Genomic DNA, 22,733 nt, shown 5'->3' on the forward strand with positions numbered 1-22,733 from the left:
CAGGTTCCATGGCTTTTTTCCCTCCATATTTGAGAGAGGCATTAAAATGTAGGAAGCTTTCCTTTGTCAGTACTTGTAGCTTGATGGTTTTACTATGGAGTAATTGGGTAGAGACCTTTTTTATTGCAGGCTTCTTCAATTGTCAGTATCTATAGGTCTTTTCTTCAGTTATTTTTTCCGAAGGAATTATTCAAGCTCTTGCCTTGGGGATTGGTGGATTATGGTGGTGGTAATAAACCTGGCTGCCTCTGTTCTAGAAGACTAGGAGGAAGAGGACTGAAATTCTCATTTATTAATTTAATCCTCTGTCCTCAGAATGGGACTTCACTCCAGCACTCAGCTGTGTCTAGAATTTCTCAGCCTAGAATCTTTCTGGTCCCTTGTTTTAGTCTCACGAGAAGGTACAGCTCTGGACTAATTGCCTTAGTGGTTGTTAGGAGAATGGCTGTTGATCTAACTACTCACTGTTAATACTTTTAGCCATTCTTCCTGTTTTTAGGCCCAACCTTATGCCCTGTTCTTTAGAGTAGCCCTTGATTCTTCCAATTCCTGATTTTTCTATAGTTTTGGCATAAATTGGCTGGTTTCTTGTTGTTTTCCCCCTACCATTTCCTACCCTATCAACTCTTATCTGACTGAAAAAAACCTGAAAGCCGAGTCATTTATTACTGGACCATTTGTTTTTCACCTTCCAAAGTTTTATTGACATCTGTCTACTGCTGTCTCTAGTTCTCTGTGCCATTGTGGGTATATACCTTTAGTTATTTAATTTTAGTAAAAAGCCAAGATAAATATGTTCAATTCTTCATGTTTAATTCATTAATTTCTCTCAAGGAGGCTTTTATTAGAATAGAAATTTGGGAGACTTTGATATAGACTTGTCCTCTAAAATCTTCTTTGTCCCCAAAGTAGAAATAATAGAATATTTTATTTCTATTTTTCCCCCAGCACATAGAGAGTCTATTGAAATATAGAGAACCACTGTTGTGAAGGAGGAAAGACAAAGGCTAGAATCCATATGTTTCTTCCTGTAGCTGCTAAAAGAATGGCATTTCAATAACAAAATGTTTAGAAACATTCCAAAACAAAAGAAAGGTGAGATAAAATAACATTGTCATGCTCAGTAAGGGTGAGAGTTGAGGTTCCTATTGAGTGTAACCAGTAGGTCCTGGTGCTGCATCAGTGTTCCTGTCATAGGCTAGAACAGTGATGGGCAATCTTTTGAGTTTGGTGTGTCAAAATTTGCCAAAACACCGAGCATAACTCAGGTGGTGTGTCACTTCGAGAAAAAAACCATAATTTCTTGATATTTATAGTTTAAATAACAAAAATGCATAATTATAATATATAACTGTATTTAATAAGCCAAAAACTAATTATTTAACTTACCTGCTTAGTGACTTCTTTGTTCATCTGTCAGTCGGTTTCTTTTGTTGGTCTTGATATTATTTAACTTGTGTGGGGTGCTGTGAACTAAGATAAGTGAGGGGGAGGGGGAATTCTTTAACCTGCCTATTAGTGATTTTTTTATTGCTGAATTTCATTGGCTAAATCTTCAATTGAAGGTTGGTATTTTGTACACTTCAACCCCAAGCAAGCACTAACTTCATCTTGTCAGTGTTTCTTTTGTTGGTTTTGATATTATTTAATGCTGAGAATAAGGTCTCACAAATGTACATAGTGGGAAAAATTGTGAGTATAGCATTGCTATATTTTTCAGGGTGCTAAAAGTGTCTGGTAATCGGTTCCAGGCACTCCAAATTTCCTGTTCATAGTGGCACTCCTCTTGATTCTCCAAGCGGCACCTTTCCAGATTCTCAAGCTTTGACCTCAAGTCGACAAACACCTGAGCCCAAATGTTGTCTTGAAATTCTACAAGTTGCATCTTATGTAAATTAAGGTGGCTACCGCTATTTCTAATGGCTGGAAACAGTACCCATAGCACAGGCCCTCGCCTCTCCCAGCCCCTCCCTCACTTATCTCAGTAACGATGGTCAATTAGAAATCCACGACACCCTAGAACAGTAGATTGTGTGATGGTTGCTGTGGTTATGTGGTTGCTGGTGATGGCAATCACAAGGCCCCCAGAGATGCATCCCCCGCAGCATTCCGTTGCTCCTTGCTCTGCCGGCTGGAAGTAAGGTCAAAGATCCCCTAACAGCCTAACTGGAAGTCCCAGAACTAGACGCTCTGTGCCAGAGTTCTGTTGTTTTGGCCTACAGATCTCCAGCACAGAGTGTCTACACTACAGCAAATGTTTTATCCTCGGCTACTGCACCTGGCCGTCAGGGAGTCGAGGATGAAACATCCTTCTGGGCATGCGGCCCCATACTTCTCTGGTATTTAGCTACATGCAGCTGCATGCGGCCGCATGTCATCGAAAATGGCTACGTGTGTCAGTGCTGACACGTGTGTCATAGGTTCGCCATCACGGGTCTAGAATCTACACACTACTGAGTCTGGAGGATATAAATTACATGGAGTGCCAATTAGATGTAGGATACCAGTGAATTTGGACACTAACGCATACTCTGAGCACCTGGCTGCGAGTGTATATATATCTGTAGAGGATTCAGCAAATATCAGTTTAGCTGGAATAGTATTACTTAACTTTGTTTACTCTGTATACAGTTTTCATATGTATTTTCTTAGGTGAGTTAATAGTTGAGCTTGATACTATGATGGTCCCTGAGGTTTAAAACATCTTAGAAATAAAATATACAACAATAGCATAAATGATGGAGGGAGAGTTAATGGAGTTAAATTGTTATTAAGGTTTTGGTTTATTTGGAATATGGTTAAAGTAGACTGTAATAAATTAACAATGTATATTATAATTTGCAGGGTAACCCAAAGAATAACAAAGGTGTATAATAAGCTAATACAAGGGATAAAATGGAATATTAAAAATACTTGATTGCCTGACCAGGCCGTGGCGCAGTGGATAGAGCGTCAGACTGGGATGCGGAGGACGCAGGTTCAAAATCCTGAGGCCACCAGCTTGAGCGCAGGCTCATCTGGTTTGAGCAAAAGTTCACCAGCTTGGACCTAGGGTTGCTGGCTCGAGCAAGGGGTTACTCAGTCTGCTGAAGGCCCATGGTCAAGGCACATATGAGAAAGCAATCAATGAACAACTAAGGTGTCGCAACGCGCAACAAAAAACGAATGATTGATGCTTCTCATCTCTCTGCATTCCTGTCTGTCTGTCCCTGTCTATTCCTCTCTCTGACTCACTCTCTGTCTCTGTAAAAAAAACAAATAAATAAATAACATGTACAATAGTTGAGTTAAAATCCAAACCAAGCTAACCTGCAGATAATACTGCATATTTTTATAAGTAAATAGTATAAAAATTCATAATAGAGGAAGTATAAACTGGTAACAGTGGTTACAATGATTAAGCATTTATAAATTACTTATATAATTAAAAATAAGAATCCCAGATGAAATTTATCAAAATACTAGTAGCGGTTACTTCTGTATAGTGATATTAACATTTTCTTCTTAATATTTTATTTTATTTTCTGTATTTTTATAGGAAACATTTTATCAGAAAATGCGGTTTTGTTTTTTTTTACTTTTCTGAAGTTGGAAACGGGGATGCAGTCAGACAGACTCCCACATACGCCCGACCGGGATCCACCCAGCATGCCCACCAGGGGGCGATGCTCTGCCCATCTGGGGCATTGCTCTGCCACAATCAGAGCCATTCTAGAGCCTGAGGCAGAGGCCACAGAGCCATCCTCAGTGCCCGGGCAAACTTTGCTCCAATGGCGCCTTGGCTGCGGGAGGGGAAGAGAGAGACAGAGAGGAAGGAGAGGGGGGGGGTAGAGAAGCAGATGGGTGCTTCTCCTGTGTGCCCTGGCCGGGAATCGAACCCGGGACTCCTGCATGCCAGGCCGACGCTCTACCACTGAGCCAACCGGCCAGGGCCTGAAAATGCGGTTTTAAGGGGTCATTTATAATGAGAGGTAGTTGACAAATAGTTAAAATTAATTTTTACAAAATGAAATAGAAGAACATAAAGAATTTAATTAGGTGGAAAGATCAGAGAATTTGTGGTTATGGGAAGTATTTGAGAAGGAAAGAGGTTAATCCAGAATGTTTTAGAAACTTTTCAAGTTTTATAAAGCCATCAAGCACTGCCTTAGATTTTTAAGCCATGCATTAGGGGCCTTGTGGGTGTCAGCATTACCACTTAGCAAATTAGGTCCCTGTTCCTAAGGAACTTATGTTTTGATGAGAGGGATGCAGACAAGGAAAATACAATACAGTGTAGTAAAGAAGAATCAATTGTTAAGGTAGAGAAAGGAGTTGGTGAGAGCTGATAAGAGGCTTTCCTGAAGAAACAGAAAAGTCTAAGCTGTGACTGTGAGATGTCTAAAGAGGGAAAGCAGAGATCAGCACTATTTTAAGTACTTAATTTTATAGTGTTTAAGTATTTTGTATATATCATGCTAATTGTTAGGCACATAATAAGCTCTCTCCTTATCTCTGTTCTTTCTTTCCTTATCTACTTTGTATGTATTCACTGCAGGTGATATGTGGCATGAGTTTTTTGGGGGGAAATTAATGCAAGCCATAAGACATTGCTGATATAAAGGAGACAACCTGAGTTTATTTGAAAGAGCTATGCCCAGTTTATCAAAATAAAAATGTTATTTGATATGGTTGGCTGCTCTTTAAATCAAACATTACAATGAATTAATTATGGAATTGAATATGATGCAGTACAAGTATTCAAATTTTTTGATCATCAAAAACTTTTAACGTCTTACTAATTAATGTACTACTTTCATGGGTATGAACTTGGGCTTTGGACTTTTATAAATTTGGACTTTTGTAAATAATTACACAAGTTACTTAATCTTATGTAGATAAAATGTGGTATCTTTAATATTACCTATTGTGGGATTCCCAAAATAAATTTATTTTTGCAAGACAGAAATCTCTTATCATTTAAGGAGGAATTGCCATACAGAATCCTGAAACTGGCAGCATTATATACTAAGTTTTTTGAAAATGGATTACCTCCTTCTTTGCTTTAAAGGTAGACAATAATTAAAAGAATCAATACCTTTGTAAAGAGAGGACCTATCACATTATTATTTATAAATGATAGGTTATTCCCTTTTGAACAGTTATTTAGTTAACAGGTGCAATTTAGAAAGGAGGAATAAATAAATTTTGTTACAATCTATATTCCCTTTCCACAAACAAAATAGTATTCTGAACATTTCAGGGCTAATGATTTGTTGACTCATTAGCATGAAAAAACTAAACTTTACTTACTACTTGATTCAGACCTCTGTGTCTTTAATTTGTGTTTTTACCACTGCATGGAATGGAATCCCCCCCCCCTTTTTTGTCCATTTGCAGAATTCCTTTTCAACCTTAAAGACTCCAATGTTAGAGCTTTTCTTGTCCAATAGAAAGTTCATCATCCATTCTTTGTGCCACTACTGTCCCTGCTATTATAGAACCTGCTACATTATGACAATTACCTATTTCCCCATGTATAAGACGCACTTTACCCCCCAAAACTTGGGGTCTAAAAACTGGGTGCGTCTTATACAGTGGTTGTAGATTTTTTTATTTGCATGTCCTACTTTTTTGTGCTTGTTTTTGCGCTTATTGTTGTAAGACCGTGATTCGTCATCAGACACAGATAAGGACAAGCTAATGCAGTGGTTCTCAACCTGTCTAATGCTGTGACCCCACAATACAGTTCTTCCTGTTGCAGTGACCCCAAACCAAAAAATAATTTTGGTGGCTACTTCATAACTGTAATTTTGCTATGATTCGGAATGTAAATACCTGATATGCATTATGTATTCTCATTGCTACAAATCAAATATAATTTAAACATAGTGATTAATCACAAAAACAATATTTAATTATATATTGAGAAATATTTATTACTAATGGACCTCCTTACCTAGTGTATTGGGGCTACCATTCCGTAAATAGCTGCTTAACTAATGGATCTGTTTTTTCCAGATTAGTGGCAAGTTTTCTATATAGAACTTATATAGGAGGCAGATCTTTTACACTGCAGAATCCGCACAGCAGATTCCTCAGTGTGAGGCCTCTTTCAGTCTATTGGGGATGGCGGATTCTACCTTTGGAATTTTTCTGCTCTAGGAAAAGTTCTAGCATGAAAAAAATTAAGCAACATGCTCTATATTTGAGCGGAATCTGCTGCGGCCTGCCATTGACTTGAATAATAGAGGAAGAAATGTGTCGGAAACTGTCATTTCTCCACCTCTTATTGAAATCAAAAGGAGGCTGCGGCGGATTGTGTGGTAACCTGAGATTCTCGGGAGCTCTCTTCCACAAAATCCGCCACACTCCCAATGAAATCAATAGGACGCGGAATAAATGCCGGAAACCGCTGATTTCAGCAGTTTCCTCATTCAGAATATGGGAAAATAGTGGGAGATATGGGAGATAATTATACATTGGAGAACAGTGTGAACTACATCTTATAGTGGTCTCTTATAGTATAAGACCGGTATAGTTCATACTGTGTAAATGTATGGTGCTTTGTGTAAGTGTAAGCTGCTTTGTATACTGTGTAATGATTACACACAAAGCACCTTACACTTACACAGTATTGTGTGTATGGTGTGTGTACTGTTTTTACATTATTAACCTTTTTTACACCAGCAGGCTGTCTCGCAGGCTCTCTTAGCTCTCCACCTCTTGCCTCTCCACCTCCTAGGCCTCTGTCCTCTGGCGCTTGCTGCACCCGCCCACTGATGACGTCAGCAAGCGCCGGACACACATAATGCGCTACTATGGACTGTGGAGCATCCCCCCCCTTCCCCTGCCCCTTAGGCCCCTGATGGATGATGCAATCACGTCTGCGCGTGACCGCAGGCATTCAGTTTGGAACGCACGTCCATAAAGGGTGTGCATTCAAGCTGAATAGCGCTGCTGCAGACAGTAGCGTGGCTTCTCAGCAGCTAAAGCCATCGGAAATATGTATTTTCCGATGGCTTTAGGCGACCCCTGTGTTTTGGTCGTTCGACCCCCGCCGGGGTCACAACCCACAGGTTGAGAACCACTGAGCTAATGGATGGGTGTTTTGTTTTGTTTTGTTTTTGTATTTTTCTGAAGCTGGAAACGGGGAGAGACAGTCAGACTCCCGCATGCGCCCGACCGGGATCCACCTGGCACGCCTACCAGGGGGCGATGCTCTGCCCACCAGGGGGCGATGCTCTGCCCCTCTGGGGCGTCACTCTGTTGCGACCACAGCCACTCTAGCGCCTGGGGCAGAGGCCAAGGAGCCATCCCCAGCGCCCAGGCCATCTTTGCTCCAATGGAGCCTCGCTGCGGGAGGGGAAGACAGAGACAGAGAGGAAGGAGAGGGGGAGGGGTGGAGAAGCAGATGGGCGCTTCTCCTGTGTGCCCTGGCCGGGAATCGAACCCCGGGACCCCTTGCACGCCAGGCCGACGCTCTACCACTGAGCCAACCGCCCAGGGCTGGATGGGAGTTTTGACAGTGATGAGGAGTTGCATGAATTTTATGATGAATAAAACTTGAGTTCAATAACTTTATGGGCCCTGGCCGGTTGGCTCAGTGGTAGAGCATTGGCCTGGCGTGCAGGAGTTCCAGGTTCGATTCCCGGCCAGGACACACAGGAGAGGCACCCATCTGCTTTTCCACCCCTCCCCCTCTCCTTCCTCTCTGTCTCTCTCTTCCCCTCCCGCAGCTGAGGCTCCATTGGAGCAAGGTTGGCCCCGGGCGCTGGGGATGGCTCTGTGGCCTCTGCCTCAGGTGCTAGAGTGGCTCTGGTCGCAACAGAGCGACACCCCGGATGGGCAGAGCATCGCCCCCTGGTGGGTATGCCAGTGGATCCCGGTTGGGTGCATACGGGAGTCTGTCTGACTGCCTCCCCGTTTCTGGCTTTGGAAAAATACAAAAAAAAAAGTTTTTTTTAAATAACTATGTAATACATTTTTTTTTTAATTTTGGGCCCCAAAATTAAGGTGCGTCTTATATATGGGGAAATATGGTAAGTTTTCTATTTCCTTACTAGATTGTGACATCCGTAAATAAAGGGAATGTTTCATTTCATACTGGGTGTTGGTGTTGAAAATGGTTGTTTAGCATGAAGGAAAGAAGGCTTTCAGAAATGATGTGGTGTTGCATGATGAAAGCCTATTAAAAGTTAAAGGCTTATAGTTTTATTGATTAACTGATAGCTGGCACTGCACAATTATTTCTACTGGGTTATCACAGGAAACTGGTTAAAACCCACAGTAGTGTTTGAACAATAAGGTTTATTTAATGTAACTCTGTTATAAGACTGTATACCAAAGAGATAAGGGAGGAACTATGAACATATTACTACTTCAGGTGTGCCAGGCTATAGTGAAACTCACTTGTAACTTATAGTATAAAGGTTCAAGTTTTAAAAATGGAATAAATTTTCAATATACAGTAAAATTTACTACCTGTGTATTTTAAGTAGTGGTTTTTTTTAGTGTATTTAAGTTATTAAAAAATAGAAGGAGCCTGACCTGTGGTGGCGCAGTGGATAAAGCATCGACCTGGAAATGCTGAGCTCACCGGTTCGAAACCCTGGGCTTGCCCAGTCAAGGCACATATGGGAGTTGATGCTTCCAGCTCCTCCCCCCTTCTCTCTCTCTGTCTCTCTCTCTCCCTCTCTCCCTCCTCTCTAAAAATGAATAAATTTAAAAAATTTTTTAAAAAAATAGAAGGAAGCATTATATAATAGAAATGACAATTTAGTGAAATTAAGAATTTGGTGTTCTATTCCCAACTCTAATACCAACTGTGATATATTTTCCTTTCTTTAAAAATATAGTTTGTATTATATGATATTCAATAATATAAGATGTTAGTATCAATTTATTTTAGGAATGTGTTTATAGAGAATTTTAAGATTGAAGCTAGAACAAAGGGAGTTTTGAGGATAGACACCAGCTAAATTGGGATGATTGTTTAAATTTTGTATTTATCCAGGGTACTTGTGATCTATTTTTTTAATGATAAACCAGAAAACATTATATTCCTAGTTTTTTGTTTGTTTGTTTGTTTGTTTTGTGTGTGTGTGTGTTTATACATGTTCAGGAAACCATACACTAAGCTAAAATACTAATGTCTCTAGTGTGGGGGTAATATATGATGGGTAAAACAAGGAGAATAAAATAAAATATTTATTTTTTCTACACAATAAAGAAAAACTAAAACATATTAAAAGACCACTTTATAAATATCATTTGTGGCTTTGGAAGTAGATTATTATTTTATATACAAGTAAAGAAAATGGCCTGACCTGTGGTGGCGCAGTGGGCATTGACCTGGAATGCTGAGATCATCAGTTCAAAGCCTCGGGCTTTCCCAATCAAAGCACATATGAGAAGCAACTACTACAGGGTGATGCTTCTTGCCCCCCCCCATTCTGTCTCGCTCTCCTTTCTCTATAATCAATAAGTAAAATTTAAAAAAGAAAGAAAGGAAGAAAATGTATTGAGGTTGGGGCCAACATGTCAAAGACAGGCTTTTTTTGTTGTTTTCCAGTTTTATTAAGAGCTGTTACCTATGGTGGAAAGCAGAAGATAAGACCACTTAGTTCAGCTCTTCTTCAGCCACCACCTGAACAAGGTTCTTCATATGACATCTGTGGATGAGCTTTAGGGGAATCCAGGGATCATCTGGAATTGTATCTAAAATACTGTATGTAGTGTTCATGTGTTACATGTATGTCACACCAGAGACTGAATCTATAGCTTTAACGGATTCACAGAGAGTGCATGATCCAAAAATGACTGAAGAACCCCATAGACAGTTTTTGTTTGCCTTAATGTAGAGTATAAGAATATGATGTGGGGCCCTGTGTGGTTAGCTCAGTCTTTCTGAAACACCAAGATTGTGGGTTTGATTCTCCAGTCAGGGCACATAGAGGAAGCAACCAGTGAATGCACAGCTAAGTTGAACAACAAATGAATGCTTCTCTCCCTCTCTCTTCCTCTCTTCTTCTCTCCCTTCTTCCCTCCCTCTCCTTCTCTCCCTCCCTCTCCCTCCCTCCCTTTCCTTTCCTCCCTCTCCCTTCTTCCTTCTCCCTCCCTCTCCTTCTCTCTCTCTCTCTCCCTCTCCCTCCCTCTTTCTTCTGTTCCCTTCCCCTTCCCTCTTCTTCTCTGTCTCTATAAAATCAATCAGTAATTTAAAAATACATATATGATGCGGATTTTTCAGTCATGGACTACTGAGAATGATATTGTTTATTTGAGTCCTGGAGTAATGCGATTGATTACAGGGTTGATTTTTTTTTTTTTTCGGTTATGCATTTCTATCTTTCCTGCTATTTTTTTTAAAGGAAGAGAACCTTTTTAAAAATTTAACTTATTGGCCCTGGCCGGTTGGCTCAGCGGTAGAGCGTCGGCCTAGTGTGCGGAGGACCCGGGTTCGATTCCCGGCCAGGGCACACAGGAGAAGCGCCCATTTGCTTCTCCACCCCTCCGCCGTGCTTTCCTCTCTGTCTCTCTCTTCCCCTCCCGCAGCCAAGGCTCCATTGGAGCAAAGATGGCCCGGGCGCTGGGGATGGCTTTGTGGCCTCTGCCTCAGGCGCTAGAGTGGCTCTGGTCGCAACATGGCGACGCCCAGGATGGGCAGAGCATCGCCCCTTGGTGGGCAGAGCGTCACCCCTGGTGGGCGTGCCGGGTGGATCCCCGTCGGGCGCATGCGGGAGTCTGTCTGACTGTCTCTCCCTGTTTCCAGCTTCAGAAAAATGAAAGAAAAAAAAATTTAACTTATTCATTTTAGAGAGGGGAGAGAGAGAGAGACAGAGAGACAGAGATGTGGGGGACGAGCAGGAAGCATCAGCTCACATATGTTTCTTGACCAGGCAAGCCCAGGGTTTTGAATCTCTGACCTCAGCGTTCTGGATCAACGCTTTATCTACTGCGCCACCACAGGTTAGGCCCTGCTATACTTTAGAAACCTTTGATCTTGGTATACTAGTTTCATCCAAAAAGCTGGCATACTCCTCAAAGTAGGGAAAAGAGTATCTTTTCAGTTTTTTATCAAATGATTTTTAACAGTTTTGTATCATTTAAACAATTAGAGTTTTATCTTTATTTTAATATGCAAAAATATGAGTACATTCCTTCTAGAATGAAGATACAATTCTTTTAATCCTTAAATCTTTTTATGTATATCTGGAACTTTGAGGATTTATAACCCTGTTCATTTCATGATAGATATTTAATGTGTACTGAGTCTGTAGACTTTTGAGATGATTTTTTTCTAATTTCTTTTATCTTCTTCCTTCCTTTTGGTCGTTACTGTTAGAATCTTAGCAATGATCTGGGATTTTAGTTGCTTATATCAGGAATCTCCATGTTTATGTATAAAGATGGTATGTCATGCTTTTGTAAGGAATTTCATTATTTCCACAACAGCATCTCATTAATTCTTTCTGCATTCACAGAGGTTTTCTGAGTACTTGGTTTCATTCTTTGTTGGAGAAAAATGGAGGTGTATTGGTGTTCTTCCATTTAAAAAGTGAATGAATAAACAAAACCTACAGAACTTAGGTTCTCTGCCAATCTACCTTTCCTTGGAATAAATTTTGTTCAAATTAAATATTAGATTTTCTCTCATACTCTCTTCTAGATATGAAGGAATTTTTACTTTCAGTTACAGTGTTTGATCTAAAAGATTTATTTATTTATTTTTTGCTTTGGAATTTTATTAAAAAGTTTAGTTAAATATGTTCAATTTTTTCCATTTAAGGTTTTTGAATAAAACTTATATGTATACTTTTTAATTAGAGTGATTTTTTTTTGAGCTTTGGCATTTTTGTTTGAATTTAGTCTGTCTTTTCTATCTTCCTATTGCAGTGTGAAATACATGTGTCATATTTTATGTGAATTTTGAAAAATTGTACATCATGTTTGGTGATAATTGGAAACTAGTAGTGTGTGATATGAGCATAGTTGAGAATAACCATTGCATAAAGATGTATTTTTTTTTCAAATTTCTTTTTCACTTTTCTTGCCTGAAGAATAAAATATTTATAGTACTATGTGGCTTACTCATAATAATAATGAGGTTTAAGAGAAAAGATTCTTTTTTTTCTTATCTGAACAGTTGGGATATTAATATATATATATCACAGGGTTGTTTGATAAATCAGTGGAATAACAGATGTGAAATGCCTAACACAGCAACTGCACATAGTAGGTTCATTCTGTCAAAGGCTAAGTGCAGCATAAGATGTAATCATGCTTATAGAGAATTACTGGAGCACAGAAAAATTAATAAATGCTATCAAATTCTGCTCTGGTCAGTTATTAAATTCATTCATAAGTAATGAATAATCCAGGAAGGAACATGTAGAGTAGAAAGTTTCATTAGAATGAAACTTTATCCATCCTTACATTGGTTGTCTGGAAGCAGAATCAAAGGAAAAGACTGGTAAATGATAGCAAAATACTTTTTTTCTTTAGAACTTCCCTCACAATTGCATTTTTCATATCATTTTACCTGTGTTAATTCACTCTAAGCTGGTCCTTTTGTGTAGATTTTTTTAAAATTACATTATTCTAACAATAGAGGGGAGCTTTAATATGTTGAACTTCCTAATAAAGTTGAAGCCATCCTTAGAGTATGCCTCTCTGCACCTGACATTCCTTCCCCCCGCAGGACCCCTCCCTGTGAATAAGAGGAAAGGCTTGGCCAATTACCACAGACAAAGCCGGACAGCTGCCTAGCCCAGCTGGGAGGAGTTTCCGTCTCTGAGTGAGCTAGTACAGTCGGGGGGCCTGTAGCCACGTCCCTTCTATTCATACCATCTCACGCAGTGGATTACCTGAGTTGGAGGTTGAAAAGGGTCATTGCTCTTTGCAGAGAACCCCTCTCCACTGGGTGGACTTTAGAATGGGAGGAATTGTTGCAGTTGCCAGTTTTCTACTACAGGCAGGAGCTTTCTGAGCCCAGTGCACCACTCCTCCTCTCACACAGACCAGAACATCAGGTCTGTCGTCCCTGGAGTCTCAGGTGGCACCACAGCGGCATCCCAGGCTAATGGTTTGGTGGAAAGGGAAGGGGTGGTCCTTCTGTCCGGACCCCTCACGGCTGACTCACAGGAAGTGCTAGCAGAGCTTGGCACTGGGCGAAGTCTCTCCAGGATTCTGCCCCTCCCTGCCTTGATTCGCCAGCCCTCTCTGACAGACGCTTTGCATTTGCAGTATCTCCCCATAGAACAATGAAGAGGCTCCAAGTTTGCTAAGACTCCCAAGGAAATTCTTTGGACTACTGTGACAGTCTTCAAAATGTTTTGCCACCGACTTTTCCAAGAAGCTGTTTTGTAAAATACTCACTTCTTCGTGGATTGCTTTGTCTTCGTGGATTACTCAGGGTGACCATGGTCCAGCGTTTTAGCCTCAGAAGGCAGCTATCCAAGGTGGGTAGCTCGGATAGCTTTTTTCTGTGTGTTTAAGGGAAAACTCGCACTAGCTTCAGCATGGCTTCCTTTTTCTCTGGTACTGTTCTGTCAGGCCTGCCTTCCTCCAACGCTAAGGAGGGGTTGGGGGGAGGAAGCGCTGCCTTTTGTTCTTTGCTCTGACAGACACAAAGGTTTAAGGCTGACTGCACTGGCAACCCTAGATTGTGTTCCCCTAATACTAAAGCTGTCATCTTTGAATATAGAGGAAATTGTAGTTTCCTTCTCAGATACAATTTCCAGAGGGTGTTTGTGAAAGAGTGAATAGTGGGTAAAAAGTGCAGAGTGAATAGTGGGTAAAAAGTGCATATTTAATTACCAGTTAATCTAGCAGCTGGTTGACTAAGATGAGAAATGTTATTAGTCTATAGAATCAGTGTTTTCATGGAAAATTTAGTATTAATCTGGGAAGAACTACCATAAAATAGTTCAATAAGCAAGACTCACATGAAAATGTTAAAATGAGATTGTGTTAAAAAAAACTTGCATACTTAATGAAGGAGTGTGTGAAAAGCAGTAACCAGCGGCTCACAAAACAATTTTTACAAAATTCTACTTGAAAAACAGGTTTCCTTTGTACAGCTTTCTGGGCAGTTTTTTTACTCTAATAAAATCAAATGTTAAAAAAAAAGTGAAGCCTTTCTGAAGAGGGGCTGCTGACTTTATGAATCAGCCCTGGCAGTGCCCAGCCTTCTCTTGACTCAGTCATTGAGCTCTCTTTTTAGCAAGTACAGAAACTAGTTTGGAAAGAGGTGTGCTGAGACTCGAGTTCTATTTCAAAAACAATTTTGTTTTTTAAAAGCTCTGTTTTATAAATGTAGCAGTTGGTGGCTAAATTGTGTCACAGTTCATTCCTTGCAGACAAGACAGAAGCTTAAACAAATAGGAAATCAGTAGGCATTTTCACTTCCTTGGTTCTCAGTCAGAATTGTTAAATCCTGAAATGTGTTATTATCTTAAGGGAAAACCTTTAGTTCCTCACAGGTGACCTCAGTGTAGAATGTATGTATTCAAGCAAAAATGAACCAAGCTCTTGCCTCCAATCCCTATGTCCAGTTGCGTGTCTTTTCTTGGATCTGTAAGCCTACCAGGGACTTCTTTGGTATATTAAAGTAAATTTTTCTTCTTTAACTTCTCTCCAGGTGGGGAGGGAGGTGGGTAAGAAGACCCCAGATTTCTTTTAAACAATAAAAAGAATGATTTTTGTTTCTTCTTCAACAATCTCTAATTCGTGTATTTTCAAATATATATAGTACATCTATAAAAAGCAGATGATGTGTAGATTGTCAGGCCAGTGACATTTCTGTGTAAGAGTGTCTGAAATAGTTGAGAGCCAGGTGATAATTTTCTAATTAGGAAATAACTGCATTCTAGATATTTTACTATCAATATTTCTCTCCCAATTATTTTTTTGAACTTGACACTTTTCACTCTGTACTTTATATATTACTATGAATTATTGAAAAGCCACTTTTGGGGGAATTAGGAGTACAGCTTCTCTATAACATGTAGAAATAAAAGGTCGTTATAAAACACTCAAAGGCAGATAACTTCTAGTTTTTTATAATACATTCTAACTTGGTTTCTGGGTCCTATACTGAATGGTCAGTACCAGATCAAAGAAAATTTGTTTTTTGTCAAGTGTCCTTAACATAGTATATGTTAAGTAATGAATTGAAAAAATAATATTTTTAATTGTTTCAGTCTGTGTGGCACTGAAATACAAAGGGGAGACCAATTAGTTATGTCAATGAGATTTTTAAAATTATTTATTGATTTTAATGAGAGAGGAAGGGAGAGAGAGTGACAGAGACAGCAATAGTGACAGGAACATTGATCTGTTCCTGTATGTGCCCTGACTGGGAATCGAACTGGCAACCTGTGTGCTTCGGGTCAAAACTCCAACCAACTGAGCTATCCAGCCAGGGCAATATAAGTTTGTTTTTTTTAAAATTGCAGTGAAATCACCGTACCTGTCTTTTCAGCTAAATCCATGTTACCTGAAAGCAGAGGACCTGTCATGTCATAACCGAGTGTATGGTATTTCGGACACATAGTGAACACTCGTGAAACTGGTTTTTTGTAGGTCAATAACTGTTGAACAGTGGCAATTACATATGATTCCAACTTTGCTAACTAACAAGTATTTTGCAATAAGAAATAATCTTCTACAAGTACAGAATGGTCTTAAGATAATCTTATATTTCAAAAAGCAATGGCCTATTTTGACAAAAATAATAAGTACTAGAATAGTCAAATGATTCTTCTAGGCTAGCAATTTCTTTTAATCAGTGTGCCACAAGCATTTTTAAAACATGCAATATGTGACTATTTAGTCAGGGGCATGGACCTCTTTTCCCTTAGATTGTCAAATAAAAAATGACAACAGCCAGTCTGACCTGTGGTGGCATAGTGGATAAAATGTTGACCTGGAATGCTGAGGTCACTGATTTGAAACCCTGGGCTTGCCCGGTCAAGGCACATATGACAAGCAATTAATGAACAACTAAAAGTGAAGCAACTATAAGTTGATACTTTTCACTCCACACCCCCTCCTCTCTTTGTAAAATCAATCAATAAAATATTTTAAAGAAATGACAACAGCCAGCAACAGCAATAGCTGTCTGGTGTGAATTAATCAAACTATACCTTTTTGTTGTTGTTAGATTGGAAAAATATATACAGTGTTTTGTTTTTTTTACAGAGACAGAGAGAGAGTCAGAGAGAGGGATAGACGGACAGACAGACAGGAATGGAGAGATGAGAAGCATCAATGATTAGTTTTTCATTGCGCGTTGTAACACCTCAATTGTTCATTGATTGCTTTCTCATACATGCCTTGACCGCGGGCCTTCAGCAAACCCAGTAACCCCTTGCTTGAGCCAGCGACCTTGGGCTCAAGCTGGTGAGCTTTTGCTCAAACCAGATGAGCCCTTGCTCAAGCTGGTGACCTCGGGGTCTCGAACCGGGGTCTTCCTCATCCCAGTCCGACGCTCTATCCACTGTGCCACCGTCCAGTCAGGCTATGTACAGTTTTTTGGCATGCCACAGAATTTTAGTAATAAGTTTATATGTACCATGAGATGAAAAAGGTTGAAAATCACTGTTCTGGGCTAATGAATGTTCACATCTGAATTAAGTAAAAAGGAAGAAGTAAATTAAGAAATAAAGGAAGTAAAAAATTTCATTTTTAAAGAGAGATGCTTAGTTATTCTGTTTTACTAGATCTCAGTTACCTGACTCCCAGAAAAGCTTTCTCTTTTTCTTGTCATTTTAAGATATTTTCTTCCTTTATAGTTTTCTCCCATGTACCTTCAAAAATATTCACGCCCTGGCCGGTTGGCTCAGCGGTAGAGCGTAGGCCTGGCGTGCGGGGGACCCAGGTTCGATTCCCGGCCAGGGCACCTAGGAGAAGCGCCCATTTGCTTCTCCACCCCCCCCCTTCCTCTCTGTCTCTCTCTTCCCCTCCCGCAGTCAAGGCTCCATTGGAGCAAGGATGGCCCAGGCGCTGGGGATGGGTCCTTGGCCTCTGCCCCAGGCGCTAGAGTGGCTCTGGTCGCGGCAGAGTGACGCCCCTGGTGGGCGTGCCGGGTGAATCCCGGTCGGGCGCATGCGGGAGTCTGTCTGACTGTCTCTCCCCGTTTCCAGCTTCAGGAAAAAAAAAAAATCACTAAGGAAAGCTTTTTCTTCATTCCCTAAGTCCTCTGCATGAGGTAACCAAAATAGTCGGAAACCTGACAATGTGGACATTTCATTTCATTCTTCTAATGATCCTTTAAGTCAGATAGTATCAGTTTCATTTTGTCATTAAACAGGTTCAGAAGAGTTAAGTTTCTTGCCCAAGATCAGCAGGAGGAGAGATAGAGTCAGGTTCAAACTTAGGTCTAACTCCAAACCCATTTTGTTTCCCCACACACCAGTTGCCTCCATAAATTTCTGGTATATTAATCATTCTACTGTCATGGTCTCTGATATTGCTCTGTATGTTTTTCTCCATGCTTATAGAGAACAATATAGTTAATAACTTGAGTAACTTCTTTAGAGCTGCTCTTTCCCAGGGAGCTGAAATTAGTATCTGATAATGTTTAAATTTTTCAGTCAAACTTTAGAGTTGTTTTCTTTGGCCAGAGAAACATCAATTGGGATAAGATAATTGATTTAATAAAGCCATATTAAATTTAGTTGAAACTTAACTGCATGCATTTATATGAAACTTTAAACTGTAGTGCTTTTTTAAAACATTCTTACGGGGAAAAATTTACTCTTGAGTTTTTGTAATAATGTTTAAGGGATGGAATACAATAAATTAGACATTCAGAAAGTTTTGTCTTTACTGAATAGCTCTGCCCACCCCTCCCCAAATTTTTTAAATGGGTAATAGAAAAATCAGTTTTTTTCTTCTTTTCCAGGAAGTTCTGTTTTTTCAGAATGTATGATAAAAGCTGAAGAGGCTTTGAAAAAATAGTTTTAAGGTTGATTTCATTAAAATATTACATCTTTTGTTTTACTTTTGAATGTTAATCATTTCCATAGTTCAAAAATTAAAAATTATATAACTGAAATCTTGCTTCCAACCATGTCTTTTCAGCTAGTTCATATCCCACCCTGCATAGGCAATCAGTTTTCTGTTTATCCTTCCATTGTTTATACATGTATAAGAAAATGTGTACATGTATTTTCTGACTTTTCTAAAATGCAAGATAAATGCTATACAGTTTGTCTAAGAAAATAACTTGAACTTTAATTTTCCAGATGTAAATCTGAATAATTATCTCTTTGGGGTTCACATTTATTTTCACATTTTTGGGGGGAGGCTTACCTTTTTTTTTGTAAGAGAGAGAGGGACTGATAAGGACAAACAGACAGGAAGGGAGAGAGATGAGAAGCATCAATTTTTCGTTGTGGCACCTTAGTTGTTCATTAATTGCTTTCTCATATGTGCCTTGACTAGGGGGCTATAGCAGACTGAGTGACCCCTTGCTCAAGCCAGCAACCTTGGGCTCAAATGGTGAGCCTTACTCAAAGCAGATGAGCCTGCACTCAAGCTGGCGACCTCAGGGTAGGTATCAGGGTTTCGAACCTGGGTCCTCCGTGTCCCAGTCTAATGCTCTATCCACTGTGCCACCGCCTGGTCAGGCAGGCTTACTTTCTTTAGGATGGGTATACCCACACAGAATTCACTTTCCTTATCAAAGATAATTAAAATAATAACAGAGCAGCCCTGGCTGATTGCTCAGTGGATAGAGCATCAGCTGGTATATGGATGGTCCTGTTAGATTTCTGGGTAGGGAACACAAGAGAAGCAATCATCTGCTTCTCACTCCCTCTATCTCCCTTTTCTCCCACTTTCCCTCCTGCACCCAGTGACTTGATTGGTTCCAGCGTGGGCCCTGGGCACTGAAGATGGCTTGATTGGTCCCAGTCAGCCTCAGACACGAAAAATAGCTCAGTTGATTTGAGCATCAGCCCCAGACGGGGTTGCCAGTTGAGTCCTGGTCAGGGCACACATGGGGAGTCTATCTCACTATTTCTCCTCCTCTTACTGAAAGAGAGAAAGAAAGAGAGAGAGAAAGAAATTCTTTTGCACGTGGTACTTTCTCCCAACCATTCATGAAATTCACAGATTGATGATAACCTTTGTTTGTAACATACATTTGTAGTATAGAATTAGTAACTCTAAAAATTCTTTAAATGAATTTGGAGCAAGTTAGCACTACTAACTTGAGAGCACATTTTGGGAATGGTTTATAAAGGCAGGACCACATGTTACTTTTTATGTCTATATTTAGAAGCTGCACGTAGTATTTACTAGTATGAAGTATTCTGATTTGTTCTTAATCATTTTGGCTTACATAAGAAAATGAAAAGAATTTACTCTTTTGGACAGCCAAGGTTAGTTAGGACTTAACCTTTGCTATATGCATGGCCCTGTGACAGGATCCTACAAAACATGTTGCATAAGAATAAAACTATGCAAATAGAACTTGCCTTGTAATAGCCCAGGAAATGTCCAGTAAGTCTCAGTCTGTTTCATCAAGTGTTTTGTAAAAAGCAGATCACTTTGTCTTTACTGAAAGTTTAGTTTTTGAAAAGAATCCATTATAATGTCAGCAATATCTAAAATCTAAAAGTAGCACATATAATAAACATTTCATAGCTTTCCTTTTCATTTAATTTTTTTTTTAATTAAGTGAGAGGTGGGGAGGCAGAGAGACAGACTCCCACATGCATCCCGACTGGGATCCACCTGGTAATGCTCTGCCCATCTGGGGCCACTGCTTAATTGCTCAGCAACTGAGCTATTTTAGTGCGTGAGGTGAGGCCATTGAGCCATCTGCAATGACTGGGGCCAACTTCACTTGAACCATTCGGGCCAAGGCTGTAGGAGGGTGAGAGAAAATGAGAAAGGGAGAAGAGGGGAAGGGATGGAGAAGCAGATGGCCACTTCTCCTGTGTGCCCTCACCAGGAATCGAACCCTAGACTTGCACACATTGAGCTGATGCTCTACTGCTAAACCAACCAGCCAGGGTTTCATTTAATAAAATTTATCTCAGAGGTGTTTGTCACTAAAATTGAGTAAACCATGGTAAGATATGTGTCTGACAATTTGACCTCTGAAAAGTGTTATCTAGGATCCCTTTGAAATGCGTAGAATTATGTGATGATGTGTTGTATGTGGCCTGGTTATAGTTCTAAGAAAAATGACTTTAGATAGCAAACACCAAAGAAAACATCCAGTTTTATGCCAGGAGGAATATAATTTTATACAGTTGTTCCCAGGAGAAGTAAATAAATTAAATTCATTACTTTAATGGACAAGCTTAGAGTTTAGATTCTAGCCAGTTTTTTCTTTTTTATTATTATTAATTTTAGTGGGGTGACATTGATAAATCAGGGTACATATGTTCAGTGACAACATCTCCAGGTTATTTTGACATTTGATTATGTTGCATACCCATCATCCAAAGTCAAATTGTCTTCTGTTACCTATCTGGTTTTCTTTGTGTCCCTCCTCTCTAGCCAGTTTTGATAGTTTGAATTTGAGAAGAGCAAGTGAACTTAGTGAGTCAGTTATAGACTTACATATTAAAGTCCAGGAACCAAGAAGATATACATTTCTTCTACCTCCTTCTTTTCAGGAGAAAATTTGAAATTTTTCTATAAAAACACATTCCTTTTGATAGAAATTTACCTTATACACAACAAAATTTTCTTCATGTGATGTTATATTAGGACTCAAGTCCTTTCTCTTAGACAAAAATCACTCCTCTTAGACCTGACCAGTGGTGGGCACAGAGGTCGCCTGTTGGAAACCCCGGGCTTGCCTAGTGAAGGCATATATGGGAGTTGATGCTTCCTGCTCCTCCTCCCTTCTCTCTCTCTTTCTTTTTTTCTCTCCCCCCCCCCTCTAAAATGAATAAATAAAAATCTAAAAAAAAAAATCACTCCTCTTACTCTTAAGGAAAACTTTATTATAACTGAGGAGGTAAGACAGAAAAAAAGTAAAATAAGCTTTTTATATTTATAAAATTGATAATAAGTAATACACATTTTGAAGAGGGAATTAATTCCTCCTTTGAATCTGAGAGGGGCTTGAAAAGCCCTGTAGAGGAAGTAAAGGATTTAGATCAGTGCTTCTCAGCTTTTCCTTCTTCATAAACCCCCAATGTACACATCAAGAATGTGACTTAGGCTTAAGGTAGTGGTCATTGGGAGGTGACTTGAAAAATCCCTCACAATCTGATGTATACTCCTGGAGGAACCCCATTCCTTTGCAAATTGTTGATATAGATGGAGGACATGAGGAAAATATTCCAGGAAGGAGGCAAGATCACCAGATTTGCTTTTGTTGAGAGGGGGAATCACAGTTAATATTATATTACATTTAGGGAGTTCTAATATCAACATCCTTTCAAAATCTAATTTTTGAGTTAGTTTATATTTTATATGGGGAAATCTAATAAGATAATGGAATTGCCAAACTAAATACCTTAACTTCTATGGAGTGAACAGAGGGGTAAATCTAGGAAACAGTCTTCTAGATAATATATGTGAGTTATTTAATATTACTTCTTAGTATATTGAATTTTAACTGCAAAGTCTTTTATAAATTTTTTTATTTTTTTTTCTGAAGCTGGAAACAGGGAGAGACAGTCAGACAGACTCCCGCATGCGCCCGACCGGGATCCACCCGGCACGCCCACCAGGGGCCACGCTCTGCCCACCAGGGGGCGATGCTCTGCCCATCCTGGGCGTCGCCATGTTGCGACCAGAGCCACTCTAGCGCCTGAGGCAGAGGCCACAGAGCCATCCCCAGCGCCCGGGCCATCTTTGCTCCAATGGAGCCTTGGCTGCAGGAGGGGAAGAGAGAGACAGAGAGGAAAGCACGGCGGAGGGGTGGAGAAGCAAATGGGCGCTTCTCCTGTGTGCCCTGGCCGGGAATCGAACCCCGGGTCCTCCGCACGCTAGGCCGACACTCTACCGCTGAGCCAACCGGCCAGGGCTTTTATAAATTTTTAATTAATATTTTAGAAAGAAGAAAGGAGAGAGACACATCAATTTGTTGTTCCACTTATTTTTTTATTTAATTTATTTTCGAGAGAGAGTAAGGGGGGAGAGAGAGAGAGAGAGAGAGAATGAGAGAGAATGTCTGAGTGAGCACAATAGGGATATCCATCTGTTCCTTATGTGTCCTGACCAGGGATCAAACCTGTAATGTTGGCATTTCGGGATGACACTCTATACCGCTGGGCCAGGGCTTAACTGCAAAGTCTTAACATTCTTGTCTAACATTCTTTCCCCTGTCTTCTAATCGTTTGAAGATAGATATTGAAATTATACAAACAACACTTGAACTGCCCTGTTCTTGGTGCAGTGTGTATATATATGTTAAGACTTAGGAAACTAGCCACAAAGGTTGGTCTCAAGTAACAAATTCTCTAGGCACATTTGGAAATCTAACCCAGTCTGTTCAATATCATTTCAATGGTAAATGACTGAGTTTTGAGTCTTATGAAGTGATATTATTGATCACTGTATTCAAATAACACCTAACCATTGGGACTTCAAGATATTTTAGAACCTGGCCGATTGGCTTAGTGGTAGAGCGTTGGCTGGTGTGTGGATATCAAGGGTTTGATTCCTGGTCAGGGCACACAAGAGAAACGCCCATCTACTTCTCCATCCCTCCCCCTCCCCTTGTCACCTCTCTCCCTCTCACCCTCTCTCCCTCTTTCCCTCTCTCCCTCTTGCCC

General features: G+C 40.0%; 1 protein-coding gene across 3 annotated transcripts in view; it reads left to right on the forward strand.

Moving 5' to 3' along the window:
- The window catches only part of TMCC1 (transmembrane and coiled-coil domain family 1), a 248,599-nt gene that overhangs the window by 115,964 nt on the left and 109,902 nt on the right, over positions 1-22,733 (forward strand). Inside the window, exon 2 of one of the 3 annotated variants that reach the window (XM_066245650.1) lies at positions 13,225-13,439. The exons of the other annotated variants lie outside the window; for them this stretch is intronic. Within the exon in view, the coding sequence (XP_066101747.1) occupies positions 13,401-13,439 (39 nt within the window). The 5' untranslated portion in view covers positions 13,225-13,400. The remainder of the gene's footprint in view (positions 1-13,224; positions 13,440-22,733) is intronic. 3 annotated transcript variants of the gene reach the window in all.

The sequence above is a fragment of the Saccopteryx bilineata genome, chromosome 10, assembly GCF_036850765.1.
Source record: "Saccopteryx bilineata isolate mSacBil1 chromosome 10, mSacBil1_pri_phased_curated, whole genome shotgun sequence".
In the NCBI taxonomy this organism is placed as follows: Eukaryota; Metazoa; Chordata; class Mammalia; order Chiroptera; family Emballonuridae; genus Saccopteryx; species Saccopteryx bilineata.